This window comes from Coptis chinensis, chromosome 5 (assembly GCF_015680905.1).
Source record: "Coptis chinensis isolate HL-2020 chromosome 5, ASM1568090v1, whole genome shotgun sequence".
Lineage (NCBI taxonomy): Eukaryota > Viridiplantae > Streptophyta > Magnoliopsida > Ranunculales > Ranunculaceae > Coptis > Coptis chinensis.
Window position 1 is genome coordinate 84,342,843 of NC_141460.1, and position 19,623 is coordinate 84,362,465.

Genomic DNA, 19,623 nt, shown 5'->3' on the forward strand with positions numbered 1-19,623 from the left:
CTCGAGATAGGGGGGTTGGGTGTCTAGAACACCAACCTTTCTTGTTTTTCAATCTGAAGCACCCAACATTGCATATACACTCAAAAGATATCCATGTCGGTTGGTGTTAGCTAGTACAACCTCCATTGAATTTGAAGCGAAAAAACTAAACTTAGTTGTCATTTCTTCCAATATACTACGCAAAAACCAAGTATATTTAACACCTTGGTGACCTGTGGGTTTATAGAAGTAAGATAGAGCACACATACTACATCATTAGTTCTCAATATTGTAGTACTAACAAATGAGAACACCACACTAAAAACAAAAATTTTATGAAAACCTTTGATTGCGATAATGGTCTTTACGAAATGTGCGTAAGAAGAAAACATAAAACAATCTGCATTAGTTTATTAGCTATCCAAGTTGAACGATGCAATCTAAAACCATTTCGCAACCTGAAATAAGGCTTGCACCATTTCATTCAAACTGAAATAGCTGAATTCAAAATTAAAATATGAAATGAAAATGAAAAATTAAATTTACCAAACGTGATCGAATTCATTGAACTTGTTCAATTGTAGAAATCAGAAAGTAGAAAACCTGCCAAATGAATTGGGATTGTATAATTGCATCATTAATAAAAAATTAAAATTAAAATAAAATGAAAATGAAAATGAAAGACTCTGCTGCAAGTACCAAATTTAATTAAATACTGAAATTGGAATCAAGATTCGCCCAATAAACAATGATTGTAAAAAGTTCTAAGAAATTGACGAAGATAGGAATACTTGGACAATGATATTGGCCTTACAATTAGTATGTATGCATGCATGTGAATATGGATATGATGGTAAGAAGGAAGTTAAGATGTAGGCATGTAGCTAAAGTAATAAAATTTCAAGACTGCAATCTACAGAGAGATCAGTAGTATTACCTTCAAAAGCGTATGTGAGCAGAAAGAGTAGGAAATAGCCAAATAGTACGTTCCTTCTAAGTTCTAAATAAGTGATGGATTATAACAAAAAAGAAATTAGATAAATTTCAATATCAGTAATATAAATCCACAAAAGCAAATCTAATTGGATATATGAAATATCCATCAAGTTTCAAGTTTTCCTAATATGAGTAGGAATGTAGGATATAAGATTAAAATCCATTAATCAATCTCTACAAAGTATACAAAATCGTTTGCCATCAAATATTTATAGGGTTCAACATATTTGTATTTTTTTTTGTTGTCATAAAACATATTACAAGCCCATGCCATTAGATTGACCCAACAAAGATTTCCAATTTTCAGTTGCTAAAGTATATACATCCTTGAAAATGAGCTTCATGTATGTACAACCACCATATACAGGGCTTTTGTAAACAAACTTATAAGCTTAAAAATTCTAGTGGGAATAGGTCTACCACAACACTGACTTGCTCTTGATGGCACTGAAATATCAATTTGCAATCTGTCGCCAAAAATGAAACAGATCTGCTTGGTTGATGCTTTTGTGCTAAATTCAATACCACCTCACTTGTCAGTAATTGCTAGATGCCACGAGCTCCTCTAGTCCTGCATCAAATAAGATGTTTTTTAATATATCAATCACAACATTAGAATTGTGATACACTTGCAAGTCAATTCCAAAAGCTCTACAAACACGTAACATAAATTGAAAAGTTTGGCATGAAACCATAGTATAATAAACACAACCTGTATCAATGACAATACAATGTGTAGTTGTAGTATGAATAACTAATATAGGTATCATGTCTAATTTGCAGAACATCATATCTTCTACAAATTCCATAACCAAACCTAGTTATCTATAGTTAATACTTGCAATGGAAACAAAGCAACAATTAGTTGATTGATCTAGTCAGTCTTTGACTATTGACTATTGACACCAGTAGAAGAAGAGGTAATCCTCAATGTGCCTAAGCCACCAATACAAAAAGGAATGGGCGAATTTGGTTTTGAATGGTAAACAAAGAAAAATTTATCCGATCATGCAAGTAGCGTTTCTTTGAATAACCAAATAACCAAACACGAAAGCAAGTGTGGACTATTCTACAAACATAGACCTCCTAACACTCTTAAAGGTGAAACAAATGGAATGATTGATGTGTGACTTGGTCTAGGATTGCTATTAAGAAAGTAAGAGTGAAGCAGAGAAATTACCACGACACGTTGAAGAAACATAAACAATGCACATTTTTGGAAATATATAGAAAAGACTCAATTACTTGAACACCAAGACATGCTTTTAAATCTCGTTAATAAGAGCTTATTTGGTTTGATGCTTCATCCATTTTGAAATCCCAATATGTTTAAATTGTTAAAGTGAGAAAACATACTGGATCAAACATCAGCCCTCACTTGCGTCCGATAGAGGACTCAACTTGTATGCCAACGTTATGGTGGAAAAATATAATGAACTAAATGCAATTTATTAAATTCATTAATAACTTAATATTGTAACTAAACCCCATCATCTCAATCAACTATACATATATTGCAAGTGCAATAACTATTAACTATAGAAATCAGCCAAATCGCGAATTATTTAACTACTATTCATCCTATTTAACTAAACCTATCAAATTAGCTAAAAACATTTACCTAACAACATATTCCATCCATATTCAAATTAAGACAATTTGAAAAGAGTGGATGGCACATCAGTGACTGTTATAACATCAACTTGTTAAGATGGTAGTTGTCTTCTTGTTCTTGGACTTTCCTTTTCGACTTGAGTACTAATACTATCAAAATTCAACTAACTAAACAAAACAGAATTGGGTTATAATAAGACAAATCCATTCATCATCTTGTGCATCCCTAACTTATTTCGGAATAAAGACAACTATAGCACTATTAAAGTTTTGACCCATCTGAACTGGCCTTTATCTTCACTAACTAATTAAAGCATATCATAACAGAAGGATAAAGCTAAGGAATCTATTTTGAAAAATTAAAACAACAACTATATAAAATTCAGATGGTTGCCCATGAAAAACAATTAAACGTGTAGAAGTGGAGATTATGGATATGCGAGTACCACCAATTCTGCCGTAAAATGCATCAACAGACATAACAAAGCAATACTCGATCAGTTGAGTTATGAAAAGATCTTTGCCAATGTGGCCATCATATAGAAGACATTTATATCCACATATCATTGAAATAGAAATATTGGAATGTATATATAACAAACTGAAAAGATATAACACTGCTGAATCAATACTGGCAAACTTTAAAAATAGTAGTAGACTCAATAAGTTAATATCGATGTAGAGATGCTTCTTAAGACGTGCTCCTCCTTTTTTTTAGTTTAGGAAGAATCATTTGTAAATGGAAAAGGCAAATCTAATGTGTCATAACTGAAAATTCATAGTGAAAGGTGGAAATAGAGATTAACACCGATATAGATTAAAAAAATATTAATAAAAAGTTGGAAAACATAATGCAAACTAAAGTTCAGACTTGAAATTAATACGATTTTCAATGTTACCTGAAATTACCTGAGGGCTTAACTTGGTTTGGGTTCTCTAGAAATCATGCACATTTGAAAACAATTAAAATGTTAATATCATGAAAGATGAGATTCACTGATAGGAGAGTGGGAGAGAACTTGGAGAAGATAGACATACAAAGTGGACTGGTGAGTGAGAGAGATAAAGGTGAGGAATTAGAGGAGTTAGAGGAGAGAGATACCAGGGTGTTATTTGTGAATTAAAGCCTTTCCATTTTGACTTGGGCATTCCCTTCCGTTTTTTATTTATAGTGGGCAATTAAAGGTGTTTTAAACTTTTAATGCAATCTTGGTTAACAAAAAAAAAACTTTTAATGCAGTCTTGGCCCACGCGTGATACATGGCAGAAATAGTTATTTTCGGGCTCAAGATTTTAGAGCATAAACCAAAGAGATTTGATTAGAGGACTAATTAGATAAGCAAAGATAATTATCTACATAAGGTGGAAGTTTCATAGCTTAAAATGTATTAATGGCAAGAAAACTATTGGGATTTAAAACGTAATCATTTCTTTAATTCATTTAAAAAACATTTAATTCATTTAAAAGTTATTAAGAATTTTCATCAAAAGGGGTTTCAAAACGATCTAAGCCAGTCATCTGCCTCTATCAAACGCAAATCCTTATGAAATCCCCACCACCCTTTGTCTTCCCATTTTGTTTTATTATAATAGATATATATACAGTTCGACTCCTAAAAGGACCTTAAATAAGGACCAAATCTAAAACAACCCACAACTTTACCTACAAAATGATTTAAACCCTGATCTTTTGTTGATATGATCTACTAACTACAAATAATATATCTACAAAAATTCAACTTGTTTGACAATTTTTAACATTGGCAAAAGATAATTGCAAAAACTAGACATTTATAGACTGTTAAATATTTTTTCAAAAGTAGACAACAATTTTTATCTAAGTTAGAGGATATCAAACGAGTTGAATTTTTGTAAAAATGTTCTTTATGGTTAGTAGATCATATGCACAAAAGATTAGGTTTTAAATCATTTTATAGGTGAAGTTGTGGGTTGTTTTAGATTTGGTTCTTATTTAAGGTCCTTTTAGGAGCCACATTCTAGCCACATTATAAATTAATCCAAGCAAAATTGTGGACTTAAAAGTTGAATTGAATGCTGAATTTTTGTAGATATAATCTCCCCACCATGGAGAACATGCTCATAAAAATTCAGCTCATTCAAAGAAATCTAACCTTAGAACATGCTCACAAAATTTTTGGACCGTTAGATGAAAAGCTAAAAAATGAACACTAATTTTTACATAGTTAGACATATCCAAATATTATAATTTTTTGTGAGAATGATCTTTATGGTGGGGAGATCATCTCCATTAGAAACTAGACCTTAATTCATTTGTATGTGAAAAATGTGGCTATAATGTGCATAAGAATGTGCCTCTATCCCTCTATATATATATATATATATATATATATATATATATATATATATATATACATCAATTTCGTAGACAGCAATCAAACAGCAAAATTTCGACCGTCGGATCACCAAATCTAAATAAAAATTCAAGTCCCAAATCTAAATAGAGCAGGGGTATTTTGGTAAATTTAATTGTTTCTCTCTCAAATTTAATTTCTATTTTGCGATAAAAAATCCTTACCTTCACGCGTTATCTCTCTCTTTCTCTCCTCCACTATTGGAAATCGAAAATTGGAATAACCCAAAAATCAAACCCAGTTAGGCTGACACCAAGCAAAACCCATCTCCTATTCGCTGCTCTTAAAAACGAGTCAAATGTGATAAAGATCAAGTCTTTGGACTCTCAAAGACGTGTCACCATGTAAATTGATTTGTTGAGGTTTCGTTTGTTAATTTGATCTAATTGATTGATTGGTTGATGTAGTGTTGACAAAGAACATCTTGTTAACTTGTTGGCTAATTGCAAGAACCAGAGAAATAATAATAAGCCTTGATGTATCAAATATTGCCAACAATACCTCTTGAATAGGTTTGATTCCAACTTCATTTTTTTTTTTTTTTCATTTCCTTGTTGCGAGATTTGTTTCGATTTATTTACATTCTGTCTTAAAATAAATTGTTTGCTCACTCATTGGTTGTTAACTAAATTTATTTACAAAAGCATAATCTTTTTTCGGTGGATTTTACTAGAAATCAAAAGAACAAAGTAACCAGGTTTGTCTCTCTTATTAAAGCACAATTTTTCTTCCTTCAAAACTTCACGGTTCCATTTAATTTTATCATAAATCACTTGTTAGTTCTATTAAAATTTTAGAGGTTTTCAATTTCTGCTATAATTAAAAAGTTAAAGCAATTTCGATCTGTAATGAATCTTTAGTATTTATGTCCTGTCTATAAGGGAGTGACATGTTAAAATATTCTTTAACTGTATTGGAATCAATAGCTTGAAATTGTATAAAATATCTCGTTGCCCGTTGGTCATACAAGCGATATATTGTTCTGTGTGATTCAAGTATTATTGCTTTAACAGTACGTGATATTACTTGATGGTAGATGGAATTTGCCTATAGATACAATGACGAACCTGCATCAAGAAGCAGTACAGTTGGTCTCTCGCTTGCAAAATGGGATGACTCCCTTGTGCCATGCGGTTTAGCACTCACTTCAAGTAGTTTCAACTGTAAAGACATTACTCGAGTACAATGCTAGTTGTAGTGTCAATGACAACGTAAGAATATTTATGATTTATTTCTACTATGACAAATGTGGACCGTATTCATTTAAGAGCTCTTATAGTAGGTTAACAGTTATCATTTTACACGACAGGAAAATTAGAGGTGGCTCGAACAGTCGGAAGACTAATCCATTTTTTTGAAATTTTACCTTCGGACAAAAGTAACAGAATTGCGAAATACAAATATCGAGGAAAAGGTATATGAATTTTGTTTTCGTTAGTGTATGTCTGTCATTTCTTAGCAAGATTTATTTAATAGTATTAATTGCAGATAAAAGAAGCAGGAGGAGTTCTTTTTGTGGACTTATTATCTATGTCAGAGGGGAGGCGCTTGGAGTATTGGTTGGAACGTATGGTAAGGGAGTGCATGTCTGTTATTGATAGCGAAAAAACTATGGTCATATTGGCTGGTATTAGTGAGGAAATGAAGCATTTGATTTCGTCAAACAATGAGTTAAGCAGAAGAGCAACCAAGTTCTTCGTCTTTAGTGACCACAACAGTGCAGGCCCAGACTCTTCATCTCGAGATGAATACTCAAGTGAAGGACAGTCCTCTCTATGGATTCAAGTTGGGCCCACTATGTAATGTGGATGCCATCACGAAACTCATAGAGAGTGAAGCAACAGAAAAACAGAGAAGAATTGAATGGTGGAGTGGATCAAATTCTTGCGAATGCCAGACAAAATTTGGATTTCAGACTCAATTTGTACACTGCAAATGTGGAAGAATTATGCACCATTTCAGTGTTGATTTGCATGTATGTATAGAAAGGCGTCTGTGTCTGAGATCGAGAATTTACTTGTAAAGAATTTGGGTGGTATAAGTTTCTCAATAACTTCTGACAATGCTCGAAACAATGTCTATAACTTTTGACAATGTCTCAATATCTATTTCAACTAATGAACAGAAGATCACAACGCTATCAATGCCAAAGCAAGAGTGCTCACAAAACTTACAGATACCAAAGAAATGCATTCAAAAAGAAACATAGATTTTCAGTAACAACAAGAACTCCACCCCATCGAGGTATCTTCAGTAATAACAAAAGATGATACTATAAAGAACATCTAATATAAAGAACAAAATGAAAAAGATGATACCATAAAGAAATCCATTACAAGAGGCCAGTACTCATGTGCCCTTGAATTGATTTCATCATAGGACCACAAGAACTCCACCCTATCGAGGTTCATTCCTACAGCTTTCCAAATCTCTATCAGATATTCCCCAATTGTCCATATCTTCTTCAAATCACCTCTCATTTTATTGTTTAGTTGTACAAACCAATCTGCAACCCAAATCTTCACTCGACAACTAGCAGAAACTAGTTTGTTAACATTTATTGTCTTCAAAATACCCTGGTGAAAAACAAATCAATTAAAACTTATGATGATTGTCGTACATGTGCATAGGCAAAAAAAAAATAATAAAAAAAATAGATTCACAAGCATTGAACTACGGTGGAGAATTCACACACACATACAAACATTAGTTCCCAGATATAAAGCTCCCATTGCAAAATACTAATCACTTAACTAAAATCAGAGGAAATGACAAACAAATGCCCATGCTATATTTCACAACAAGAAAAATAAGAAAATAAAGAATGAAGCATTCATCATTAAAACTCTCGCAAAAAAAAATTTAATAACTAGGCAGTCACCAATCAAGACAATCTCAGAAACATACTTAAAGACACCTAGCAGTATAAAAACAGATCTTGAATATATGACCAAATTAGCCACTCAAATTAGTAATTGTAAATGTTGAACTAGTCCAGACCACAACTATGGATGCACAAGTCGAGGGTACATCTACATCTACATACAATGCCCACTTAGCAAGCCAAAAACCCAAAAAAAATGAATAAAACTAAAGAACTAGAATTATAAGATATATATAATTCTAATTTGCAATTAAAAAAATAGTACAACGACACATTCTTTGTAAGCAAAAGAATTAGCTGTTGAAGAATCCCCAGTGACCGAATCAAAATACAACATATCCGATACAAAGTACCCCGAAGTCCCACTCCCATCTCCATATTGGAATGAATAACTGCATTGAGACTTGAGAGTCTTGAGATGTGCATCCAGCTTCAGCAGTTTGAACAGGCGAATTACATAGACTATCCGCACAAGACACTAATGACCATCCAGAGCTTTGAGGATTATAAAACTCGAGCTGGATCTGCAACACACAAAATACGATTTCCTTAATACCAACAACAATAACACAATAAAAATTGGAAAAAAAATGAGGTTAATGGAAAGAAAACTTAACACCAAGTCCACTGGATTTGGGGCAACCTTGACATGAATCACAAGTAACCCACAAGATATCACTTCCAATATCAATCTGTATGTAAAATTCTTTAGCTGGAGACCCTAACTTACCTCTTGTGAAGTACAATCTATAAAACCAACCCACCAATAAGTCAAAATTTCCAAAAGTCATTACATAACATGAACAAATAAACCCAAGAATACAAAAACGAAACATAATTTATTCAAGAAAATGTTGTAAAGATTACCCAACAGTGAAGGGGTCAGAAGAACCATCAACAGGGAAATCAACAACACCATTTTTCTTATTAACATTAGAACTTTGAAGCATTCTACCATGACGTAAACGATTTTTGGGTTTGAACACTAGCTTGGGTTTGATTTTTGGGTTATTCCAATTTTCGATTTTTAGTAGTGGAGGAGAGAGAGAGCACGTGAGAAGGTAAGGGTTTTTTATCCCAGAATAGAAATGAAATTTGAGAGAGAAACAATTAAATTTACCTATGTTTAATTTGTCATTTAAAATTGTTTAATTTGGAAAGAATTCAAAACCCTCGTGAGTTTGTTGTTTGTTGAGCTTACCAAATTTCAAAATTTCGTTTTTTAATCTTGATCTGGATTTTTTTTATCCAACGGCCAAAATTGTTTGAATGTTGTCTGCGAAATTGATGTCTCCCTAGCCAAACCGATATAATATATATCAACATATAGAAATGACGACATACAAAAATGACATATGGAATTGATCAGGCAATCTACAACATATTGTAGCCCTTTGGTTGAAGCCAGGATTTTACATCCTTCAATAGAGGTTGTTATTTGGGACAATAGGGGAAGCATAAATAAAACAGAATAGAATGGTCTTGGTTCGTCCTCACCCCCGATGGAAAGAAGGTACTTTCGAGAAGATCCGAGCCTTTAGCATGCGAGGCAAAGGGTGATTCCGCCAAGTACTTCCCAACAAACAACACCGAATCAAGAAGATCCTCTCCTTTTCTATGATCATGATCCTTTTCCTCTTGCAAGAACTCTAGAACCTTACCCATCGCCCTCGTTAACCATTGACCATCATTATTCCCATGCTTTTATCAATATAACTCTCATTGATTTCATAGACGTTTTCTCTTTGAGACCGATTTCATCATCTTTTCATTTGAGACTAATTTCATCATCTTTTCTTATGATGATTCCTTCACGATGAATTTTCAAAGACAGAATGGCGCGCACAAGAACAACTAGCCCTAGCATTTCGAGAGAGATGAGAGATAAGAGAACGAAGATAACAATAAAACAATCCATGAATACCAAAGACACGTGGCATCTTTAATTATTACAAAACTCGGGCGTGATATAGACCAACTAAGCAAAACCTAAACTACACGAGAGACGTAAAAATCCTACAAAAATTCGACAGAGTTTCCTCTCAGATTTTCGACATTTCATAAATTTAAATCCGTCATAACCTTCAAATCCAATAAAACTACACCCAACTACTAAAAGAAATATTGATTCGCAGAACCCAGCTACTTAACCATCTCGACTAGTGCCGGTTAAGTCAAGTAACCAATTCTCGAATCAAAAAATCCTACAAAAATTTTGGCGAGAATTTCCTCTGTATTTTCAACATTTCATAAACTTAAAATCCTGTCATAACTTGGAAATCCAATAAAACTACACCTAACTACTAAAAGATATAATCGATTCAGTAGAACCAGGCTTTAACCATCTCGACTAGTGCCGGTTAAGTCAAGTAACCAACCCTCGAATCAAATATCGACAAATTCAAGCTAACTAGAGGAAGGAACGACTTTTGGTTCAAATTTCATCTCGGGCTCAAAGTAGAGGAATAAAATTTTAAAATTGTTACGACTTTCTACTTATCTTTGATTTCCACAATTCCAAACGATATGAAATGATAAACTAGCTAGATTAAGAATTGAAGAAAGCAAGTCAAATAAGTGAATAACATATGTGAGTTTGGAAAGGTAATTCTTTCAAGACAAGCTATAGATTTTAAGAAACAAACCTATAGATTTCAAGATAGCTACTCTTAGAAGTTAAAATAAGGTTGATAAGCTAATAGAATCCTTAAGGGATAAGCAAGTAACAGGGGCATCAATCAAGAGCAACAGCATGCACGTGGCGTTACTAAAATCAGGATAACTACAAATTATAAGACCTTTGGTTACAGGTTGTGAACAGAGTCATAATTACACAACGAGTAAGCATCTTCACTCACCTCTTAGCTCGAGAAACATAAGCTAGTATGAACTTGCAGCAGTTTACTTCTCTGAGGCGGAAAAGTTGGTTCACAGTATCAAAAAGTGGAGAGATGCTATGCTGTTGAAAGCGTACAGTGCATCAAGAAATTCAAAAAGATGCAATTGTAACTAAGAAATAAGCAAGCCCAACACTACATTAAGAAGAAAACATATGAAATTGAAGGATATAAATATCAGCTCCAAGAACCAGATCAAATCCCCCTGGATACTGATCTGAAATGTTTTATATGATTGTCATCTCCCTATTCTAGCTTCTCTGTTGCCAATCCTAAGTACAAGTGTCCATCAAAGACAAAGCTTATCAATATAGCTTCTTTTTGTTACTAGACACTCGACTTAATTAAAACAAATAAAACCCCATAGGAAGATTATTGTTTTCTCCTTACCAGAACAATTACTACTACTTACATTCAAGGCTGCATGGAGCTCTACATTTTCTTCAAGATCTAAGTGGCTCACCAAAAAACATAACAATTACAACTAATCCATAGACATAAAGAACTCACAAAACAGAAATTTATATTTTGTACTATGACTCAAACTTTATTCAAAACCAACAGAAGGGTGACACTCCAAACCATTAAACATGATAAAAAGCCACAAAACCCGATGCAAAAACACTTTAACTTTATTCCAAACCAACAGAGGTGACACTCCAAACCATTACAAAGAAGACTACTTGCCGGAATGATTTTGCGACCTTCTTGTATGCCTTTGACACCATGTAATGCCGATTCAAAAAAGAAAATCATTACAATACTTGTTTCAATGAGAGTTTGGCCAAACCCAATTCTTAACGCTTTTCCACGCATAAGTCATATGCGACCGATCCAAGTTCTTGCCACACAATGAAGGTAACCAATAATCGGATACCCAGTTTCCTCAACAACGGGTCGACTTCGGAGGTTCCCATACAGAGTTCCCACGCAGGTGGAGGCATGTCCACACTATGGTCCGAGAATGGTGAACATCTTCCATACTTTGGTCCTTTTCATTCCGTCCTCCATAAGAATGACGAGGAGGTGCATATTGTTCGAAGGTAGCACAAATGTAGATTCAGATAGAATACTTTCGCGAGATGGAGCATTCCAATCTCCATAAAAGGCGAGGGGACGATATTGTTCAGAAGAAGTAGCATAGGTGGAAGCGGTAGAGTATGCTTGAGGATCATTCCAATTCCCATAATATTGAGAACGTGAATATTCTTCCGGAGGATTCACATATGAAGAGTCCAGTAGAATATTCAACCATATTTGAACCAAGAGAAGAATATCCATAAAGCCGATCGTAAGAAAACAATCCTCCAAATTGGCCTTGACGAGTCCACAGACATCTCGACCACGATGGGCGACCCGCGCCCATAAAAAACAATTCTTTGGAGTCCGGTGCTCGCGGTAGGATCCGCTCTCCTTTGTCGACCTTTTCTTTGACGAGATCCTCGTTGGGGAAGCACCATGGTCGAGTCTTGAGTTGCATGGTCAAACCCATCCTCTTCAAGAAAGTATACTCTCTATTATCACGGCCTTGTGAGGAACCACCGATTGCTTGTTGAGACCAAACAACGGTCATCCACCCCCTACACTTAGTGGTATTTGTGAGGACCCACCCCTTGATTGTTGTGAGGATCCACCCTTGATCGGCTGCGCATTGAGGACCCACCCTCGATCTTTGTGACCTTGTGTCGCCACCCGTTGTGACCCAACACCACCACCACCAAATGGAAACTCTAGGTTGTTGTGGATCAACCCTATCATTACCATTAAAACCTGGAGGACCACCACCACCTACTCGACTCGGACCATTGCCATCTCCACGACCACCACCACCTCCTCGACTTTGACCACTAGCACAAACTCTGAACATGATCATCATCAAAACCGGGGGACCACCACCACCTACTCGACTCGGACCACTACCATCTCCACGACCACCACCACCTCCTCGACTTGGACCACTGGCACGAACCTGAGCATGATCATCATCAAAACCAGGAGGACCACCACCACCTACTCGACTCGGACCACTACCATCTCCACAACCACCACCACCTCCTCGACTAGTCCCACTGGCACGAACTTAAGCATGATCACCATCATCATCATCTCTATCGTTATCGTCATCAACAACATTGTAAGCATTATCGTGCTCCCCATCACTAGGCATTCTCCATGCATCAGGATCATAATATGTTTCACCATCAAGTTGAGTGTCATTAGGAGATTGAGCTGCTTCAAAGTTATCCTCGATTGGGATTCGAACGGTTCCCAATTTCCATCTATTAGCACACCAGTTGCTTCCGCAATGTATGAATTAGGATGACCGCTTTCATCTAATAATGCCTCGGGGTTCTCTCTCTCACATCGATCCAATAAAAATAGATACCGAAATAATTATCGACCGGGTACAATGATGATGTGAGGTCCAAGATCTTCTTCTTTTCAAATTGGTTCTTTAGTTGGACATGCTTGCTTTTCATCAAAGGTTGTAGTGGACAAAGACTCGATCCTTCCGGTGACTTCGGTTCTCGAAGTTACAACGTTCGCCGAGTGTATGAATCCAAACGTGCTCCAATTCCTTTCACATCCGGATGATGAGGTAGTTTGTTTGAGGATCCAGATAGCTAACGTTTTCAAGTGGTCGACATAACCGCCTTCAACATTCATCCACCAATCACCATTGCGTCGATGACAAACAATGTAGACCATATTATATAATTTTGTATGGACTAAAACTAGAATAGGTCGAGTTACAAGTTAAGTAGTGGGTTAACAATGAAACTAACCCGGCATGACTTTGGTTCTTCCATATACAAGAATTGGCGCAGAGAATACCCCAGAAGCCTCTCGATAAGCTTTACATTCATTTAAGCAAGTCAATTGATTGATAGGTTTGGGATCAATTGGTTAATGAATGTCTGCATTGCTGAGAGGAACTCCCCATTGTATGCAACATTTTCACTATCAGGGCCGTAAATTACGGCAGGATTAAGGTAGTGTGCTACAAGCAAATTTGTAGCATATTAGCTTACAACAGTTATGGTACAATTAAATAAACATCGAGTTAACAAAAATATTACCAGCTTTGTGTAATGGGTGCCCCAATTGGTTGTTCCACCTCCTCTTAATGATTCCAACAATCCATTCAGGCGAGCGAATCTTCCTCCGAACTTGCTCAATTGTTATTTCTACCCATCTGTGTAAAAATGGCATGGTCGGTTTATCATCCCTATCCACCTTCCGCAATAAAACCACAATGGGTTCTAATACAGCTACAATCCCCTTCACATTCTGCCAAAATTTTCGGTCGTTTATAATATCCTCGACCATCATCATCTGGACTGTAGGATTATCATTCTTGATTTCAAGATATCCTTCGGAAGTAAACATTGACCGGAGCTTGGTCCTTTTCTTTAGCAAACTTTTCAATGCCATGTAATTACTGACAAATCTAGTTGGACCAGCTCGGACTAAGTCTCCACCACACACTTCCCTCATAAGGGAAACAATTTGAGAGTGGTTATAAATGAAAGACGTGATATCCTTCGCCTGATCAAGGATTGCTTTCGTCGACGGGGCTCGAGAAAATTCTTTCAAGATAAGGTCTATAGAATGAGCCATGCGGGGGTCGGAAAAGGTTATACCCTATTGTACATGAAGTAGTTTAGTAGGCAGTTCATTCAAAAACCTATTTGCAAAAGGAATCTAAAATGGGAGAATAAAACTTATTTGTAAGTATACCATTTTCTCTTGCAAGCATCTCTCCAAATTTCTTAAAATTAAGCCCGTTGTCCGTTACAATCGAAACACATTCTCCTTGCCAACCTTGTCAACAACACGCCTCATGTATTTCAAGTAAATTGGCAATGATCTTTCTTGTGTTTCGATAGATCAATGGACGAATCAAAAGTCATGAGCCCATCATAATACACCATGAAGTTAATCAAGATCGCCGCGTTGGACTAGTCCAGAATCACACATAATTGGTGACACCATATGTAGACCATTTTATTTTCATATGGTCAATATACAATTTGCACTCTGCGCTTAAGCCTCTGCAACTCAATTTAGTAGTTGATAGGTTGAAGGAGGGTCACTCCAAAGCCCGGCGCGACATGCCTCATCGAACATCGACTTGTAATATGGGTTGTTGGCCATTGCATTTGGAGACAAATTTCCCCAAAGTACAAATCTAGCCCGCGGTTGTTCTAAACACCCCACTTTTGACTTACCGGTGGCGTCATCGGTGGACGAGATGGTTGATTAACATCGCCTTCTCGGTGAATCGACATCAATAAGCTCGGGATGCCTAGTGCTCTTCGAATCCGAGAAGAGAGACATAAGACCTTTGCCTTTCATGAGAGCTTGTGCTTGCAACATTGGTGTTCTCTCGGTTGAGTCCTCTTATCCCACGAGCCCATCTCGCGCGGAACCTCCGGTACTCATCCCTAGATTGTTGTCGTGCCATCTCGAACTCGTTGTCATCCTCGTCTAAGTCTTCTCCAGGAGGGTGTGCATGCATGGCAGCTCTATAATGTTCTTCAGCTATCTTTTTTCCATTTCTCTTCTCAATTCCAGACTCAATTATTTGTCGGAACATGTCTCGAATTTCCTTTCCACACTTCAAACATTTCTCAACATTTTTGTTCCCTCCGCCAAGATGTACTTTCAGCCTTGTAATGCCACCTCTAGCTAAAATCTTATCACAGTATTTGCACTGTGTCCCGTTTTTATTTCCAGGAATACGGATAGCGTGGTCCCACCCGATATCAAATCCCTTTGGCATTTCTATCCTCATTTATTACAAACGAGAATAATTTAATATATACATCAAACCAAAATATAATTAAATTTGATGATTCCTATTTAAAAATACATAGATCAAGTATGTGGTCCTATAACTCAAATTCCAATGTTGCCTTAACTGTGTCTGGCGTTTTTTCTACATTTAATTCTAATAGTCAAGCATCCAAATATTAATAATATCAAACAATTACAGTCAAGTTCGAAACCGGCATCCGGGCATGTGATCGGAATTAACCAATCTTTAAACAAGTAGGAACTCTCAGATCACCCATAGGTGCACCGTGTTTTGGAACCAAACTGTACTTTGAGTGATATCAAGAATATTCCAATACTAACTGTGTACTTTTATTGATATTCCAATGTTGCCTTAACTGTGTCGGGAGCTTTTCCTACATCTAATTCTAATATTCATGCCTCTACCAATGCTAATCATATCTTCCCTGTACTTAGAAATAATGGTATAAATCATTTAGACAATTTTACCATTGCATTATATTTTTAACACGAACTTGCTTGTTTATAAAACAAAAGAGCTAAAAATATTTTGATAGAGTTTCCTTTGTTTATTCAACTTTTTTACCACATGTATTATGCCTAAAATACTCATATAGTAAAAAAAAAAAAACAACAACAACAACAAAAAGACAAACATAAATTCTATAACTATCAGTTCATCCATAGAATCTGAATACCAAGTTAAATTAAATTAGCCATTCAAATTAATTTAAAGTCATGCGTAAATAAAATATAAAAAACATATAACTTGCACACTTGATAATTAAACCAAGAATAAATCCTAACACTACCTAATATACAAACCAAATGACTTTACCATGGCACACAACCAAAACATATCCCTTATATGCATACAAACACCCACAATTTCAGTTGTTGCAAAAAACAACAAGCAACAAATAAAACTAATATACGAAATGGGTAGAAGTTTTACCTCAAGAGAATCAGAAGCCAACTCCACTACTGCAAATCAAACTCCACTATCTTTTGAACAATGAATAGGTTATTTGAATTATTCTTACTAATAAATGCTCGACTTTCTTACTCATAATACTAGAAAAATTGATATTTCTTTGGAAAAAAAAAACGATGTACCTAGTGCGAATAACAACCAAAAGTGGAGAAGAACAAACCACTGAGACAACACGACATACCTAGAGTGCAACAACTAAGTTTTTAGCTATGCTTATGCTGCAAAATAGAAAAACAAGCAACCACTGAGAACATACTTGTATTGCTAAAGTTTTTTAAATTGTTGTCTGACAATTGCTTTTAGGCTTCAGTAAAATTTTCAGCTCAATTACTATAATATGTTCACATCTACCCCTTTGGATGTAGCTTGGTACATATAAATTCATGGAAGAGTTTGCTCTACCCTTAAAGACAAGGACCAAATATGGGTACAATCCTCTTCTAGATGACTTCAAGAATACAAAATATCTTATGATATACATAACTCAAATATAAAACCACCACTTAACATCACATTCCAAAAAAAAATCGGCAGAGTTTCCTTTGTATTTTCAATATTTCATAAATTTAAAACCTGTCATAACCTGAAAATCATATAATATACTTCCATAACATATATTAAAACCTCATACCTCGTAAACCCAAGTACCCAACTACTCAAATATATATTGATTCGTAGAACCAGCTACTTAACCATCTCGACCAATGCCAGTTAAGTCAAGTAACGAATCCTCGAATCAAAAGAATACTATAAATTATATACAAGAATTAAAATGAAAACAACATATACATCATTTCCACTTATATCATTGTTATACACCTCTATTAGTTCTAACCAGAGATACCACACTTCGCATATATATACACCACACCTTCACACTACTCACATGTAGAACTCAAAGTCCAAACCTCGGCCCGTGTTACCCTTTTCAAATTCAAAATTCCATAATTTCATTCAAGAAATGGCGACCAAACTGTTATCCACAACTTGGGGAATCATGCAAGGCAAGGCGGGATTTACTGAAGTATCTAGAGATGATTTTATAGGGCCCTTATATGACAGATCGAAGTTTCAGGTGAAAGTGAAGGTTCGGACTCTAGTCTCGGCCTCGTCTCCCTCTCGGTAGCCAAATCTAGGCGAGGAATTCAAGAAAGGGACTCGCCTACGGTGTGTATTGTATGCTTGTCATTTTTATTAGGCTTACCTCTCTGCTGAGGGAACTAGCAATAGAAATAGAAGTGGGGGTTGGACATCCGAAGTCAACAACTTCTTTATTCATATGAGTTCCAACAACTCCTTAACTAATATAAAAGGAACATAACTAGTTCTGTTATCTTAACAAGATTTTAGTATTGATCGCTAACTATAAGATTGTGTGACTGAATTAAGTTGTCATTAATTGGCAATGCTTGCAATCTGCTTAACAAGATGCGTCGTTAGTTCATTCTATAGGCGTTCGTTTTATTACAATCCATAAATAGTTTTCCCAGTAGTCCAAAACCAATAGTAAGCTTATTAACCAATCTATGCAAATTAATGAATAAAAATGCATAGCATTCTGCTTGTAAATGATCTAATAGACTAATACATAATGGGTAGAAGTTTTACCTCAAGAGAATCAGAAGCCAACTCCCCCAAGAGAATCAGAAGCCAACTCCACTACTACAAATCAATGTATGAAAAGTAGTAACTGAACGGATAAATGTACAAAGTGTTACTCAATTTCTGTTTTCATTACAATCAAAAACAAAGATAGGGTCATATATTAACTGTGAATTGATCTAGGACCAAAGGGATAACATAATCTTGACAAGCTCCTCAAGAACCCATGCTCTTGTTGTTGAACTTATTATTAGAGAAATGAATATTAAACTGGTAGGTCTATCCACAAAGTTTGAAGATAATGCACGAACGGGATAGCGAAGAATTAAAATTGGTAGAATCATGTACATAGTAGCTCCTTAAAACAAGATTGTGACATCATTGGGAGCACCGAATGAGGAATAAATAACTCTTAAAAAGAAAGGATCTCTCGATTTCAAGATCTATAGGCCATGAGGGTGTTATAAAAGTTATGTTGGTAATGTTTTGGTCGTACAATGATGGGTCCTTCACTAACTTGTTTCCGACAGAGTTGAGATGTTAGCCATTCTTAAAGGCTCAAAACAAAGAACCATGATGCGGACAAATTATTTGGTGGTGCGGTCGTGCGAGACCGACTTTTTGCAAACTAAACGATGTAATGGCACACAAATTAATCGGTGATCAACACACTTGACGGTTTTGAAATCACGATATCTACGCACAAGCTAACAACTAGGGCTGGTCATCGAGCTACCGAAAGTCGAAGTTTTGTTATACTTTCGAGCTCGACTTCGCACATCGAAGCTCGACTTCGAACTTCGCGATTCGAGCTTAATATTGAAGCTCAAGCTCGACTTCGCCTAGTTATACTAATAGCTCGAGCTTCGACTTCGGCTCCGACTCGTTTTACACTTCGAGCTCGAGCTCAGTTCAACTTCGAAGTTCATTATGCTCGTTTGAACTTCGAACTTCGAGCTCAAACTCGAAAAAATGTATATAAAACATTAAAACTAGTATAAATTGTAAATTATAGTTGGGTATAAAGTATAAAATGTCGTATAAATTATAAATTATATACTACGTATGGGCTTATAAAACGAGTAGCTCGCGAGCTACTCAAGCTCAAGCTCGACTCGAGTAGCTCGCGAGCTACTCAAACTCGAACTCGAACTACTCGCTATCTAGAATGAGCTTTAAATTAAGCTCAAGCTCGACTCATACTTTTGTGCGAACGAGTTTGAGTCGAGCCTTCGACGAGCCGAACTCGAGTTACTCACGAATAGCTCGACTCGATGACCAGCCCTACTAACAACCTAACATGGTGGCTGATGCACTAACATATATACATGCTCGAGCGGCTCAAAACTAAAGATTCTCATCAACTATGTATATCGTGGGCTTGTGGCTGAAACCATAGGCAAATAAGATGAATGAAGACGGTGTGAAATACAAATAAGTGGTCACAAAATTATACAGAGAAAT

General features: G+C 35.8%; 1 protein-coding gene and 1 long non-coding RNA gene across 9 annotated transcripts; one reads left to right on the forward strand and one right to left on the reverse strand.

Moving 5' to 3' along the window:
- Positions 1-5,099: 5,099 nt before the first annotated feature.
- LOC147499493 (uncharacterized) lies at positions 5,100-7,076 on the forward strand. Of its 3 annotated transcripts, none has more exons than XR_015195898.1 (4): positions 5,100-5,494; positions 6,036-6,193; positions 6,292-6,396; positions 6,471-7,076. It is a non-coding gene; the product is annotated as an uncharacterized LOC147499493 (long non-coding RNA). The 3 variants fall into 3 exon arrangements; XR_015195896.1 differs by having other exon boundaries at positions 5,122-5,494; positions 6,019-6,193; XR_015195897.1 differs by having other exon boundaries at positions 5,173-5,494; positions 5,996-6,193.
- A 64-nt stretch (positions 7,077-7,140) lies between these two features.
- On the reverse strand, positions 7,141-16,547 carry LOC147499494 (uncharacterized). Of its 6 annotated transcripts, none has more exons than XM_086561265.1 (5): positions 8,865-9,132; positions 8,734-8,833; positions 8,597-8,613; positions 8,220-8,390; positions 7,141-7,558 (listed from the first exon to the last, which is right to left on the reverse strand). In XM_086561265.1, the coding sequence occupies exons 2-5, from the start codon at positions 8,822-8,824 to the stop codon at positions 7,268-7,270; spliced, it is 570 nt and encodes a 189-aa protein (XP_086417391.1). In that variant the 5' UTR covers positions 8,825-8,833; positions 8,865-9,132; the 3' UTR covers positions 7,141-7,267. The 6 variants fall into 6 exon arrangements, 4 of the variants coding, with proteins under 4 accessions (XP_086417391.1, XP_086417389.1, XP_086417390.1 ...); XM_086561263.1 differs by having other exon boundaries at positions 8,484-8,613; positions 8,865-9,110; XR_015195895.1 differs by lacking the exons at positions 8,734-8,833; positions 8,865-9,132 and adding exons at positions 10,725-10,775; positions 16,519-16,547 and having other exon boundaries at positions 7,141-8,390; positions 8,484-8,613.
- Positions 16,548-19,623: the final 3,076 nt, after the last annotated feature.

Excerpts from the sequence above, each read along its gene's own strand:
- LOC147499494 (XM_086561263.1), bottom strand. The coding sequence starts at position 8,816 with ATGCTTCAAAGTTCTAATGTTAATAAGAAAAATGGTGTTGTTGATTTC. Across the intron at positions 8,614-8,733 it reads TCTGACCCCTTCACTGTTGG|ATTGTACTTCACAAGAGGTA; the intron begins GTAATCTTTACA and ends TTGGTTTTATAG. Across the intron at positions 8,391-8,483 it reads CCAAATCCAGTGGACTTGGT|ATCCAGCTCGAGTTTTATAA; the intron begins GTTAAGTTTTCT and ends TGTGTGTTGCAG.